Raw genomic sequence first — 11,657 nt, 5'->3', positions numbered from 1 at the left:
ATTTATTCTTTTATACTTCTGCAGTTCAGAAGTCTGACAAGAGTCTCACCGGGCTAAAATCAAGATATCACCAGTTCCTTTCCAGACACTTTTGGGCAGAATCCATTTCCTTGCCTTTTCCTTCTTCTGAGGCCACCCAACATTCCTTAGCTCATGACTTCCTTCCTCCATCTTCAAAGCCACCAACGTTGCCTCCTCTCTGTGCTTTCCTTCCATAGTCACACCTCCCTCTGACTCCCTTCTTCTGCTGCCCTTTCTCATTTCTCCCCTGCCCTTTTTCACTTTCAAGGAGCCTTGAGATTATATTGGTTGCACAGGATAATCTGTTTTAAAGTCAACAGATTAGTAACTTAATTCCATCGGCAATCTTAATTCCTGTTTGCCATGGAACCTAACACACCCACCAGTCCCGGGGATTAGAACATGGGCATCCTTGGGAGCCATTATTCTGCTGAGCATGCTGCCTGGAAGAAGAGTGGGTCTGAGAAGGCGCAGCCAGAGAGAGAGAAGAGCCAACAGGAGAGTGAAATACCACAGAATCCAGAGAAAGAAAGTTCCCAGGCAGGAGTGCTCAATACTGACTAATACTGTTGAGAGGTCAAGCATGATAAGAACTCAAAAATATCCATTGGAGGGGTACCTAGCGGGCTCAGTAGGAGGAGCATGTGATTTTTTAAAAAAAAATTTTAATTACGTTATGTTAGTCACCATACAGTACATCCTTAGTTTTTGATGTAGTGTTCCATGATTCATTGTTTGCATATAACACCCAGTGCTCCGTGCAAGACGTGCCCTCCTTACTACCCATCACAGGGCTAGCCCATCCCCCCACCCGGAGCATGTGACTCTTGATCTCAGGGTCCTGAGTTTGAGCCCCACGTTGGGTGTAGAGATGACTATATATATACATACCCGTTTGGATTTACCATCCTGGTGACATCAGCCATTAGTTATCAGGGGAGTGTTTGGGGGCAGGAGCCAGTTGATGGTGTGCCGGGCAGCAAGGAAGAAGTGAGGAAGTAAATACTGGAAGTGTAAAATCTTCCCCAAAACTTGATTGTGAAGGGAGATTTGTTACTGTTTCTAAAATGGGGAAAGAGAAGCAAGTTTCAGTGCCGATGCGAAGGAAGCAGAGGTATAGGAGCGTTGAGTCATCAATAGATGCGATGTCTGCGAGCGAAAGCGCGGCTAGCCCACCGAAGGCTTGGAAAAGAGGGACCGTTGGGTTGGTCCAGACTCAGTTTTGCCACGACGGAACAGGGGTCAGGATAATGTCGGCGGCGGTAAGGGAGCTGGCAATTTAAGGGCGAGAGAGAGACAGACAAACAGACAGACACTGGCCTGCAGGCGGCGCTGATGGGCAGGAGGGAGTAGCTGAGCAAGCTATGACGACGATTGGAGATTATAGTCCTAACAGTATCTGAAATAATAATTTCAGTGGCAATGCTGGTTCTTGATCGGATCGCAGTATTCGCTGGATTCCCTGGTCCGCCGGTCCGTAGTTTCTGGATGTTCCAAAGCTTAGAACAGAGCTTGGCATAGCGTAAACGCTATCCTGTTAGCCACATGAATGTAATTTTTAAAAACTCGGAGACTCCATTTCCCTTGAGGCATTGCGGCCGTCCCGACTACAACTCCCATTATGCCTGACGGGCCGTGTGCTCTGTAATCACCCCCGTCCCCTCCTCTGGATTTCCAATCCCGGCGTTCCTCTCTGTTTTCCCTCCTTGCCACAGCACGCCCATCAGAGTCGTAGGAACAACCGATTGGATCAGGGAGTGCGAGACCGGGGAGGTCAATCAGGCCGTCAGAGGGGCGGGAGAAGGCGTGGCCACACCCTGCCCCGCCCCTGCTCCGTGGCCGCTTCCCTGCGGGCTAGTGCCTCGGGCGGGATCAGGAGACATGGGCGCTACCTGGGCGAACCCCGGATGGGTGCGGCTCGCGCTGTGCCTGGCGGGTTTAGTGCTCTCTCTCTACGCGCTGCACGTGAAGGCGGCGCGCGCCCGCGACCGGGATTACCGCGCGCTCTGCGACGTGGGCACCGCCATCAGCTGTTCGCGCGTTTTCTCCTCCAGGTGCGCGCGGGAGTGGAAGGCTTGAGCGGCTGGGCTGCTCGTCTTGGCGGCCAGGTCGCCAGAGGATTCTGGCGCTTGGGATCGGGCGCGTGGAGGCGGGGCTGCTCGAGGGGGGCGTTGCCTGGGGGAAACGGTGTGTCCGAGATAGGTGTGTGGGGCCTGCGGCGGCTGCGCGGTGGTGCAGGTAGTGCTGGGCACGGTGGTTATTCTGGGGAGCAGCGCGTACATCCTGATGTCAAGGAATAACGGTAACCGGGTAGAAGGAGGAATGGGATAGTGTATAGGGACTGATGATGGTCTTGAGGTCTTGAGGATGGCCGTGACTGGGGATAACGTGGCCAGGTCTACGCTTGAGGACCTGGGCTTGACCGAATACGGAGGAGCGGTGTAGGCGGCCAGGGAGCTGGAGATTTAGAGGTCCAGGGCAGAGAGATTCTGCACCTGATTCCCAGTAAAGCAAGGTCAACCATTCAACCTTCCTTGCCATCTTAAGAATTATGGAAGGTCTAGGACGAAAAGAGGGGCATATGGTGGAGCCATGGCCTGGCCTTGGGATAGGGGAGGACAGGGACAGTGACATGGAATCCTGACGTGGCCAAAGGAAGGCTAGCCGGGAACATCGACCCTTGGACTCAGGAGGGCGTGGGGAGGGAAGGGGGAAGGACAACCTTGGTGGCTTTTTGGAAATCACCCCTCTGGGACAGGGCCAAGGCGTTGGGTTGCCACTCCTGACCTGGGTCCTGCCCTCCACCAGGTGGGGCCGGGGCTTCGGACTGGTGGAACATGTGCTCGGCCAGGACAGCATCCTCAATCAATCCAATAGCATATTCGGTTGCATCTTCTACACTTTACAGCTGTTGTTAGGTGAGTGGCCCCGCCCCTTCCCTGCAGGCCCCACCTCTTCCTGACAGGCCCCTCCCCCTTGGCCAGCGCAGCCCCTTCTCTTGCAATCTTGGTGACCCAGACAGCCGAGGCCAGCTGCTCATCACTGAGCACCCTGGGGGTGGGAACTAACAAGTCTCACTTGGTTTAGGTACTGTCAGAGTCAGAAGGGCACTTAAAGACTTCCTAGGACTCCACTTTTGTGGAAAAGACCCAGAAGTTACTCTCTGAGGGGACTCCAAGGACTACTTCTCTTTCATCACATGCAGAGCTCAGCCGGAAAATTCACTATTTGGGTTCCAGGGATCATTGAACAGATAGGAGAACCAAGGCCTTGCTAAGGCCCATCAGAGCCTCTCATTTTAGAGAGTCTTCCCCAGCAGCCCCTGAGGTCTGGGTGGTACCATGAAGTCAAGTCAGTGTTCTAGAGATGGCCAGTCCCTGAAGCCCATGCCTGAGCCCTGTCTGCCTTGCAGGTTGCCTCCGGGCCCGCTGGGCATCTATCCTGCTGGTGCTGAGTTCCCTGGTGTCTCTTGTTGGCTCTGTCTACCTGGCCTGGATCCTCTTCTTCGTACTCTATGATTTCTGCATCGTTTGCATCACCACCTATGCCATCAATGTGGGCCTGGTGGTGCTCAGCTTCCGGAAGGTCCAGGAACCACAGGGCAAGGTCAAAGGGCACTGAGCCCTCACCCAGGCCAGGCTGACCTCATGCTCTGCTTTGCCATGTGAGCCCTGCCCAAGGGGGCCATGTCTGGGTCCTTAGAAGAGTCTGCAACCTGACCCCACCATACTCCCACACAGGGCAATGGACCAAATGTGCCACACCCTCTTCCACGCTAGTGCCTTTGGCTCTGTCCCCAAGGGCTGGTTTCCGAAGTTCCTGCCATTGCCCAAGGAGGAAAGGTTCTGAGCAATAAAATTTCTTAAATAAACTGGCTAAGTCTGAGCCATCTGTCTGCGAGGGACCCTAGTGTTGGGCCTCCCCCAGTCTTGCCTCCTCTGGACTAGAAGGATGTGAGTCAGAAGGAGAGTAGAGGGCCTGCCTGGAAAGGATGGTTAGTCCCCTTCTCCAGCGTGTGGAGTCAGTTAAGACTTGGGGTGCCATCAGCCCCACCCCCCAAGAAACAGGCTGGCAGCTTGTCCTTGCTGCTCACCGAGAGCCAGACTTTCTCATCTGGGAGGGCCAAGTGCACACTTGCGAGGGCAAACTACCCTTCTAGTTCTGTGCATGCCAGCCGGGAAGTTCTTCCTATGGTCTAACCTTAACCCCTCCAGCTGCCTTATCTACCACCCCAAGCCAGTCTTGGCAACCCTGGAGGACCAGGGACACATTTTGAGTATTTCTGTTTTCTTTTTCCTAATATATACTAAGCACCTACCCTCATGCCAAGCACTGCTTGACGTACGTTAACTCATGTAACCCTCACATATCCAATTGTATGAGGTAGATGCTCTTTTCCCCATCCTGATGAGGAAACTGCCGTACAGAGAGGGTAAGTAATTTACCTAAGGTCGCATGGCTGGTGCCGAGGAGGGGGTTAAGGAGCCCTCGGGATTCGGATCCACCGGGGCCATCTGGCTCATGTCTGTGTTTTTTTTTTTTTTTTTTTTTTTAAGATTTTATTTATTTATTCGACAGGATAGAGACAGCCAGCGAGAGAGGGAACACAAGCAGGGGGAGTGGGAGAGGAAGAAGCAGGCTCATAGCGGAGGAGCCTGATGTGGGGCTCGATCCCATAACGCTGGGATCACGCCCTGAGCTGAAGGCAGACGCTTAACCGCTGTGCCACCCAGGCGCCCCTCATGTCTGTGCTCTTAACACAGCTGCCTCCGTGTTGGGGTCAGGGTTCCTGAGCAGTTTGGGCTGGCCTGAGTTAGAAGTGGGGAAGAGAAAAAGGGTGTGCCCCGCGTGTTCTTCCCTCCCGACCGAGTGTTCCACCACCTGCCAGAAAGGCGGGCACCCCTGTAACCCTGGTCCCTGGGAAGGCAGCAGAGAGGTGTTGAGATTTGTCAGTCTTGGTGCCGACAAGCAGCAGGGAGCCCTGGCCCTCAGTACCCAGCCCTGCACACACGGCTCTGAAGCAAGGTGGGAGAAGGTGTGTGAGACCCACCTGCACGTGGGCCTGGCAGAGAAGTGGGGAAGCTGAGATAAAGTGAGACCTGGGAGGCTCTGCCCACGGTGCCCTCCCCAGTTCCCAGAGGATAGCTTCCAGGCTGGGAGCGAGTCTACTCTGTGTCAGGCTCTGGTCCAAGCATGTTCACATTCAGCAGTTCTGAGTTCACAGACAGGCTAATTGTCTAAGGTCACTCGGGCAGTAACCGGGGGAGCTAGGATTTGAACCCACGCAGTCTGGCTACGGCTGAGCCCCACGGAGGGGTGGTGAATCGCCCAGGGTCACACAGCACAGCCCCAGAGCTAGGAGCTGCTGGCTCCCTTCCGGGCCTGAGGAAAAGCGAGGACACCTGACTCTTAGCCGGCTGGGGGCGGAGCAGAGGTGGGGCTAGGGAGACCCAGGTGGCCTCTCTGAACACGGGATCCTGGGCGGCAGAGTGGCCCGGTGCAGCATGAAGCAGAGCTGGGGGCCGGGGCTGCTCATCCTGGGAGCTGCGGTCCTCATCGAGGGTGAGCCTCCCGTGCTGGAGCGGGTCGGGGAGTGGTACGGTGGGTGATCAGGGGCCACCCTCCGTCCCAGCAGCCTTGCAGCTCGGTGTGCGTGAGGGCGCGTGCCTGCGGGGCGACACTCCGCCTGCACTGATGTGACTGTGACTGTGTCTGGCTGTGGAGCAGGGGAGGTGTTATGTGGCCCCCCGTGTCCAAGCGGGTGGGATTTTCTTGGGCCAGATTACAGTCTGTGTCTGTAGTCACTGTGCCTTGTGTGTGTGCCCTGTGCCCCTCTCTGCTTCCAGAATGACCTTCGGCAGGCTCTGGGAGCCCTCTGGCTCTGTCTCCCCGTCTCCATGTCCCATCTCTCCTGGCCGCTCCTGGCCCAGATGTTGATGGGCCTGTGATGGGAAAGAGGCAGGGTAGGGGAGACTTTGGTAGGGTTTCTGGCAGATTCTGGAAAGGTGGGGGAGTCTGAGGCGTCAGAACAGGGGTGGGGTGAGTCTCCATCTCCTGGAGCCCTCTCCCCCCTCCCCTTGGACATGACGTGGGCCTCTAATCCTTCCTCTTAGGCATCACAGCTGAGGGCCCAATTAAACTAATGCTCTCCACATATACAGGCCGCCTCCCTGACTCAGTGGCAGGGGCTGGAGTTGGGGGTTCTGAAGCCTGGAGGAGGGTTGGACTGGTCCCAAGCGGAACCCTGGCCCTGCTTCTCAGGCCTGGGAGTGCTGAGCACAGCTGAAGGAGGAGAATTAATTACTGGCTGTACGCTCTGAAAAGCTTCCAATAAAAGCTGGTTCTTGACCTCATATATTTTCATTCTGGGAGGGGCTGGTAAGGGTAGCCACACAGTCACAGGCAAGGACCCAGGGCCCGTCCCCCAAAACCTATGCCTTCCACCAAGGCTGGGCCAGGCAAGTAAGGCTCCCCCGTCTCACCTGTGTCTCTCTCTTCCCAGGTCTTCAGGCAGCTCAGCATGGTAAGCTCTAGGGACATGGGGTCAGGCCTGTGGTGGGGGCAGGACAGAGGTCTTCTTGTCAGTCTGATCCACCCCCCTTTACAGCGTGTGGGCAGCGTGGCCCCGGCCCCCCTGAGCCTCGGGAGGGCATCACAGTACCTGGCGAGTGGCCGTGGCAAGCAAGCGTGAGGAGGCGGGGGGTCCACATCTGCAGCGGGTCCCTGGTGGCGGACACCTGGGTCCTCACTGCCGCTCACTGCTTTGAAAAGTGAGTCATGGCTGGGGTAAAGCAGAGTTTCTGGCTTTTGGGGGGATCGGGTGACATGTCCCCAAACTCTGTAAAACTGACCCCTGCCCCTAGAATAACAAAGTACCATTGACTGAGAATGTGCCATGGGCTGGGTACACGTTATCACGTTAATCTGAACCTTTCGTGGTAGAAGCCTTACGAGCGAGAAAATGGAGGTTGGGCGAGGGGAGGACCTTGCTTAAAGCTCTGGGCTGATTTCTGTCCATCTTTCACCTACCCGGTGGTGTCTCCCATGGTGTCACTGTCCCCCTTTGCGTTCAATGCCTCGGCTTTGTCCCTCCCTTTCCAGGGCAGCAATGACGGAACTGAACTCCTGGTCAGTTGTTCTGGGTTCTCTGCAACGTGAGGGGCTGAGCCCGGGGGCCGAGGAGGTAGGGGTGATGGCTCTACAGCTGCCAAGGGCCTATAACCACTACAGCCAGGGCTCAGACCTGGCCCTGCTACGACTTGCCCACCCCATGGCCCACACGCCCCTCTGCTTGCCCCAACCTACCCATCGCTTTCCTTTTGGGACCTCCTGCTGGGCCACTGGCTGGGCTCAGGACACCAGTGGCGGTAAGTGCTGGCCCAGACTGAAGCCCAGAGAGGCACTATGCTTGCCCGAGGTCACCCAGCCTCAGCTGCCAACGGTCCCTCCGCTGAATCTCCCTCGCTCCCCACCAACCCCCTTTCTTTACCAGCTCCCAGGGCTCTGCGGAATCTGCGCCTGCGTCTCATCAGCCGTCCCACGTGTAACTGTCTCTACAACCGGCTGCACCAGCGGCTGCTGGGCAGCCCCGCTCGGCCTGGGATGCTGTGTGGGGGCGCCCAGCCTGGGGTGCAGGGGCCCTGTCAGGTCTGATGGGGGAGACAAGGGAACAGAAGGGGAGGGGGCCTAGCCCTGGGCTCGGGGCTCAGTCCATAGGGATGGGTGGAAGAGCTGCTGTTAGAGGCGTCTGCCCATGGCTGGGGCTCAAGTGTCTACCCTTTGCCTGACTCCAGGGAGATTCGGGGGGCCCCGTGCTGTGCCGTGAGCCTGACGGACACTGGGTTCAGGCTGGGATCATCAGCTTTGCGTCAAGCTGTGCCCAAGAAGATACCCCTGTGCTGCTGACCAGCGCGGCTGCTCACAGTTCCTGGCTGCAGGCTCGTGCTCAGGGGGCGGCCTTCCTGACCCAGAACCCAGAGACCCCGGAGATCAGTGACGAGGACAGCTGTGTAGGTATGAACAGGGGGCGTTAGGAGTGGGACAGGTGGGGACACCCAGGCCTGCAGAAGGACTTCTGGGCAGCAGATAGAAGCCCAGTGAAGCAAACTTCAGCTCAGAACAGAGAATTGAGACAAGGCATTCACACACTGTCAGGGCTAATTAGGGGGCTTTTAAGGCCCCTTTCAGCCCTTAAGATAGGAACAGCCCCATTTAGAGCTGAGAGGCATAGACACTTTAGTATTTTGTGCATTTGGAGTTTAGGTAAGAAGAGGAATCGGAGATCCACCTGAAGGTTGTGGGAGTAAGCTGCACGTTTCCAAGCAGGGACCCAGGGAGATGGGACAGGCCCAGGGCTCCCACTCAAAATTCTAGCCATGGCCCTGAGATGCCGGGCTGACTAACGTGCAGATTGCATGCAAAAGAATTCTTAGGACAGAAGCTGTGTCTTGATGGTAGGAGACGTCCTAGAGAGCCAGAAATTCTGGGGCCAGTCCAAGCCCGGAGGGGTGCAGACAGATGGGGTGGGAGAATGATGTGCACAGCCACTCCCATGAGGCTAGACCATCAGGGTTTAAAGGCTTAGGCTCTGGCTTTTGAGTCTCGAGTTGGCCACCTGCCTGTAGTTACTGAGCTAGAAAGTCACTTAACCTCTCTGCGACTTTGGTTACCTGGCTAACGAGGGTTACAAAATCCAACTTAAAAGGATATGGTGGGGATTTGATAGTACGTGGGAAGTACTTAGCACAGGGCCAGGCATGCAGTGAGCACTTAGCAAGAAGGCCGGTGATGTCATCCCGTCTGTTCCAGCCTGTGGATCCTTGAGGGGAGAAGGCCCCCGGGCAGGAGCCCCCTCCCCGTGGCCCTGGGATGCCAGGCTGAAGCACCAGGGGAAGCTGGCCTGTGGCGGAGCCCTGGTGTCAGAGGAGGTCGTGCTGACTGCTGCCCACTGCTTCATCGGGTGAGCCATGTCTCTCTTGCCTCTGTGCCCCCCGCCCTTGCCGGCAGCCCTGCCACCCGATGCTGTCAACGCTGCCTCTGCACAGGCGCCAGACCCCAGAGGAGTGGAGCATCGGGCTGGGAGCCGGACCAGAGGAGCGGGGCCTGAAGCAGCTCATCCTGCATGGGGCTTACACCCACCCCGAGGGGGGCTATGATGTAGCCCTCCTGTTGCTGGCCCAGCCCGTGACACTAGGCCCCAGCCTTCGGCCACTCTGCCTGCCCTATTCTGACCACCATCTGCCTGATGGGGAACGTGGCTGGGTCCTGGGGCTGCCCCGCCAAGGAGCAGGTATGTAGGACAGAGATGTCTAGAGACGTCTAGAGACATCTAGACGTCCTAGAGACGGCTGCGGCAGCGGGGTCTCTTCCCTTGCCCTGCAGGCGCCGGCACCCCTCAGACAGTGCCCGTGACCCTCTTGGGACCCAGGGCCTGCAGCCGGCTGCATGCAACTCTTGGGAGCGACAGCGTCCCCATTCTGCCAGGGATGGTGTGTACCAGTGTTGTGGGTGAGCCGCCCCACTGCGAGGTGAGCCCCCGTCCCCCGGACCTCACCCCACAGACCCCCGGCAGCTTTATGCTGTAACTCATGAACAGCCCTTCTGCCAGGCTTGGCCTCCAGGCCTGCCTCTCCCTTGAAATGGGGCCTTTCTGTCAACTGGTTCCCAACGGCCAGGGCCTCAGCCCGGCCCCTAGCCCCTTCTGCCCCCACAGCTTCCTGGGGGAGAAGAGGAAGTCACCCACTGTCGCCTGACCCCTAACAGGGACTGTCTGGGGCACCACTGGTGCACGAGGTGAGGGGCACATGGTTCCTGGCTGGGCTACACAGCTTTGGAGATGCCTGCCAAGGCCCCGCAAGGCCTGCAGTCTTCGTGGCACTTCCCACCTATGAGAGCTGGGTCAGCAGTCTGGACTGGCAGGTCTATTTTGCTGAGGAGCCGGAGCCCGAGGCCGAGACTGGAAGCTGCTCGGCCAACACGAGTATGTGGCTCTAGGTTCTCCCTGCCGACACTTCCCTCTCCAGACCCGTGCTCTCTCAATCCAGGGAAAGGTCTGCTCTGACCCACCTCTAGCTGCCCTGGGTGGGGTAGTGGACGAGATTCTGGTTCTTCGTCAGTGTGACTTGCAGCAGGCCTCTCAACTTCTTCAGACCTCAGTTTTCTCATCTGTCATGGGGGTTAAGCAGTACCTTCTTCCTCTTCCTTTCAGGGAGGGAGGAAAGTTCTGGGGACGAGGCCAACCCCACCCTCCTTCCTCTTCCTGACAGGCAAACCAGCTGGCTGTTGACAGGTGGCTCTGGGATGCTGCAGACACAGTGAGACAATTTCTGCGTCACCGCCCCTGTCCCTCTCCCATTCCCCCCACCCACACGTGATTCCAGGCACTGTGGCAGGCCCAACAGCCCAGTGGGCTCTGGGAAGGAGCCTGCCGGGACCGGCAGCTGCCCTCACTCCCCACCCTGCAGGACAGGGAGATGTCGCCTGTGGATGCCCCCCACGCCCAGCCCTGCTGTCCGATGCAGGCGTCCCCAGCCTTCCCTAGTCTTCATCCCCTCAGATAGGATCACACCAGCCACTTACTTTGAAAATTCGTTTTTTTTCGGGGGGAGCAATTTTCCTTTTTTTAAAACTTAAATAAATTGTTACAAAATAGACTTTAGAAAATAAGTTACAAATTGTAGCAAAAGGCTCCCCTTCCACAGGCAAGATCCCCACTTGTGGCTCTCTGAATTGGCCTCTCCCTGCTGTGTTGGAATCTGGCTGGTGACGGTGGCCCCACGTCATGGCAGAGCCTGGCACCGGGTTTCTTGCAGGGCTGATCATAGGGAAGAGCATAGTGACAAAGGCTGGGGAAAGGAGAGCCTTCAAGAACAGGGACACGAGGAATGCCTTACCCCCTCCTTGGGCAAGAAGCCAGATCTGGGTCCTCTGCACAGTGGGAGAGGACAGTAAGAGATGGGGACGCCTAACTACTCCTGAGCAAAACATGGAGATCAAGCCTTTCCCTGCAACCCGCCCCCCACCCCCACCCCGCCCGTATTCTGATCTTTGGAGACTTGAAGTTTAGAGGGAGAAGCTGAGGTCTGCAGGCCACCGGGGTGAAGGATCCAGAAGTGAGGTCGTGGGGGTGGGAGGAGGGGGCAGTAAGTCCCCTCTCCCTGCTGCTGGTGCCTTTGGGGCTCCTGGGGAGAAAGAGAGGAGGTCACTGACTGAGGGCAGCAAACCCCACACAGCTTGCACCCCATTCCCTAGCCCTGCAGGCCATCCTGCTGCCATGCCCCCCATGGCCCCAGAGGCCTGCATGAGAACTCCCCATTATTTTACCAGGCCTGATTAACTGGCTTCTCGCTCATTCCCTTGAGGTCACAAGAAATCTTTTATCCTGAAAGCCATCTCATCAGCTCTCTCAGGGGACTCTCACCCACCATCCTCTCCTTCCCTGACAATCTCTGGTCAGGGACCCGTCATCTCAGGGACATCCACCCCTGGGGGCCACTAAATGGAATGGGTCCTGGGAGGCAGCCTGCAGATCTCTCGGGGAGGCAGAAGGCGTGAGCCCAGGGCTCAGGAACAGGTTGAGGAAACAGGCTGCCCCACTCCCCCGCAGCTTCATCCTCCAGCTGCGCTGGGTGGAGTGA

The 11,657-nt window shown here is 57.3% G+C and overlaps 3 protein-coding genes across 10 annotated transcripts in view; 2 read left to right on the top strand and 1 right to left on the bottom strand.

Moving 5' to 3' along the window:
* The first annotated feature begins 1,793 nt into the window (after positions 1 to 1,793).
* Positions 1,794 to 3,892, top strand: VKORC1 (vitamin K epoxide reductase complex subunit 1). 2 transcript variants are annotated; one of them, XM_026515864.4, is made up of 3 exons: positions 1,838 to 2,075; positions 2,830 to 2,939; positions 3,434 to 3,892. In XM_026515864.4, the coding sequence occupies exons 1-3, from the start codon at positions 1,903 to 1,905 to the stop codon at positions 3,640 to 3,642; spliced, it is 492 nt and encodes a 163-aa protein (XP_026371649.1). In that variant the 5' UTR covers positions 1,838 to 1,902; the 3' UTR covers positions 3,643 to 3,892. The 2 variants fall into 2 exon arrangements, with proteins under 2 accessions (XP_026371650.1, XP_026371649.1); XM_026515865.4 differs by lacking the exon at positions 2,830 to 2,939 and having other exon boundaries at positions 1,794 to 2,075; positions 3,434 to 3,539.
* Positions 3,893 to 4,592: 700 nt separating this feature from the next.
* On the top strand, positions 4,593 to 10,673 carry PRSS53 (serine protease 53). 3 transcript variants are annotated; one of them, XM_057314985.1, is made up of 11 exons: positions 4,593 to 5,583; positions 6,524 to 6,544; positions 6,629 to 6,791; positions 7,123 to 7,388; positions 7,514 to 7,668; positions 7,815 to 8,034; positions 8,830 to 8,980; positions 9,066 to 9,310; positions 9,403 to 9,548; positions 9,784 to 10,000; positions 10,287 to 10,673. In XM_057314985.1, the coding sequence occupies exons 1-11, from the start codon at positions 5,526 to 5,528 to the stop codon at positions 10,304 to 10,306; spliced, it is 1,662 nt and encodes a 553-aa protein (XP_057170968.1). In that variant the 5' UTR covers positions 4,593 to 5,525; the 3' UTR covers positions 10,307 to 10,673. The 3 variants fall into 3 exon arrangements, with proteins under 3 accessions (XP_057170968.1, XP_057170969.1, XP_057170970.1); XM_057314986.1 differs by having other exon boundaries at positions 4,593 to 5,984; XM_057314987.1 differs by lacking the exon at positions 9,784 to 10,000.
* Positions 10,596 to 11,657, bottom strand: part of ZNF646 (zinc finger protein 646) — a 31,496-nt gene continuing 30,434 nt past the window's right edge. For all 5 annotated transcript variants that reach the window (XM_044390318.3, XM_044390315.3, XM_044390316.3 and 2 more), the window contains exon 3: positions 10,596 to 11,201. In XM_044390318.3, coding sequence (XP_044246253.3) covers positions 11,083 to 11,201 — 119 coding nt within the window. In that variant the 3' untranslated portion in view covers positions 10,596 to 11,082. The remainder of the gene's footprint in view (positions 11,202 to 11,657) is intronic.

This window comes from Ursus arctos, unplaced genomic scaffold (assembly GCF_023065955.2).
Source record: "Ursus arctos isolate Adak ecotype North America unplaced genomic scaffold, UrsArc2.0 scaffold_2, whole genome shotgun sequence".
NCBI classification, from domain to species: Eukaryota; Metazoa; Chordata; class Mammalia; order Carnivora; family Ursidae; genus Ursus; species Ursus arctos.
This window is presented reverse-complemented; position numbering and strand designations above follow the sequence as displayed.

Coding starts and splice junctions, on each gene's coding strand:
- VKORC1 (XM_026515864.4), top strand. CDS start 1,903: ATGGGCGCTACCTGGGCGAACCCCGGATGGGTGCGGCTCGCGCTGTGC. Junction 2,076..2,829: donor TCGCGCGTTTTCTCCTCCAG/GTGCGCGCGGGA, acceptor GCCCTCCACCAG/GTGGGGCCGGGGCTTCGGAC. Junction 2,940..3,433: donor CACTTTACAGCTGTTGTTAG/GTGAGTGGCCCC, acceptor TCTGCCTTGCAG/GTTGCCTCCGGGCCCGCTGG.
- PRSS53 (XM_057314985.1), top strand. CDS start 5,526: ATGAAGCAGAGCTGGGGGCCGGGGCTGCTCATCCTGGGAGCTGCGGTC. Junction 5,584..6,523: donor AGCTGCGGTCCTCATCGAGG/GTGAGCCTCCCG, acceptor CTCTCTTCCCAG/GTCTTCAGGCAGCTCAGCAT. Junction 6,545..6,628: donor TCTTCAGGCAGCTCAGCATG/GTAAGCTCTAGG, acceptor CCCCCTTTACAG/CGTGTGGGCAGCGTGGCCCC.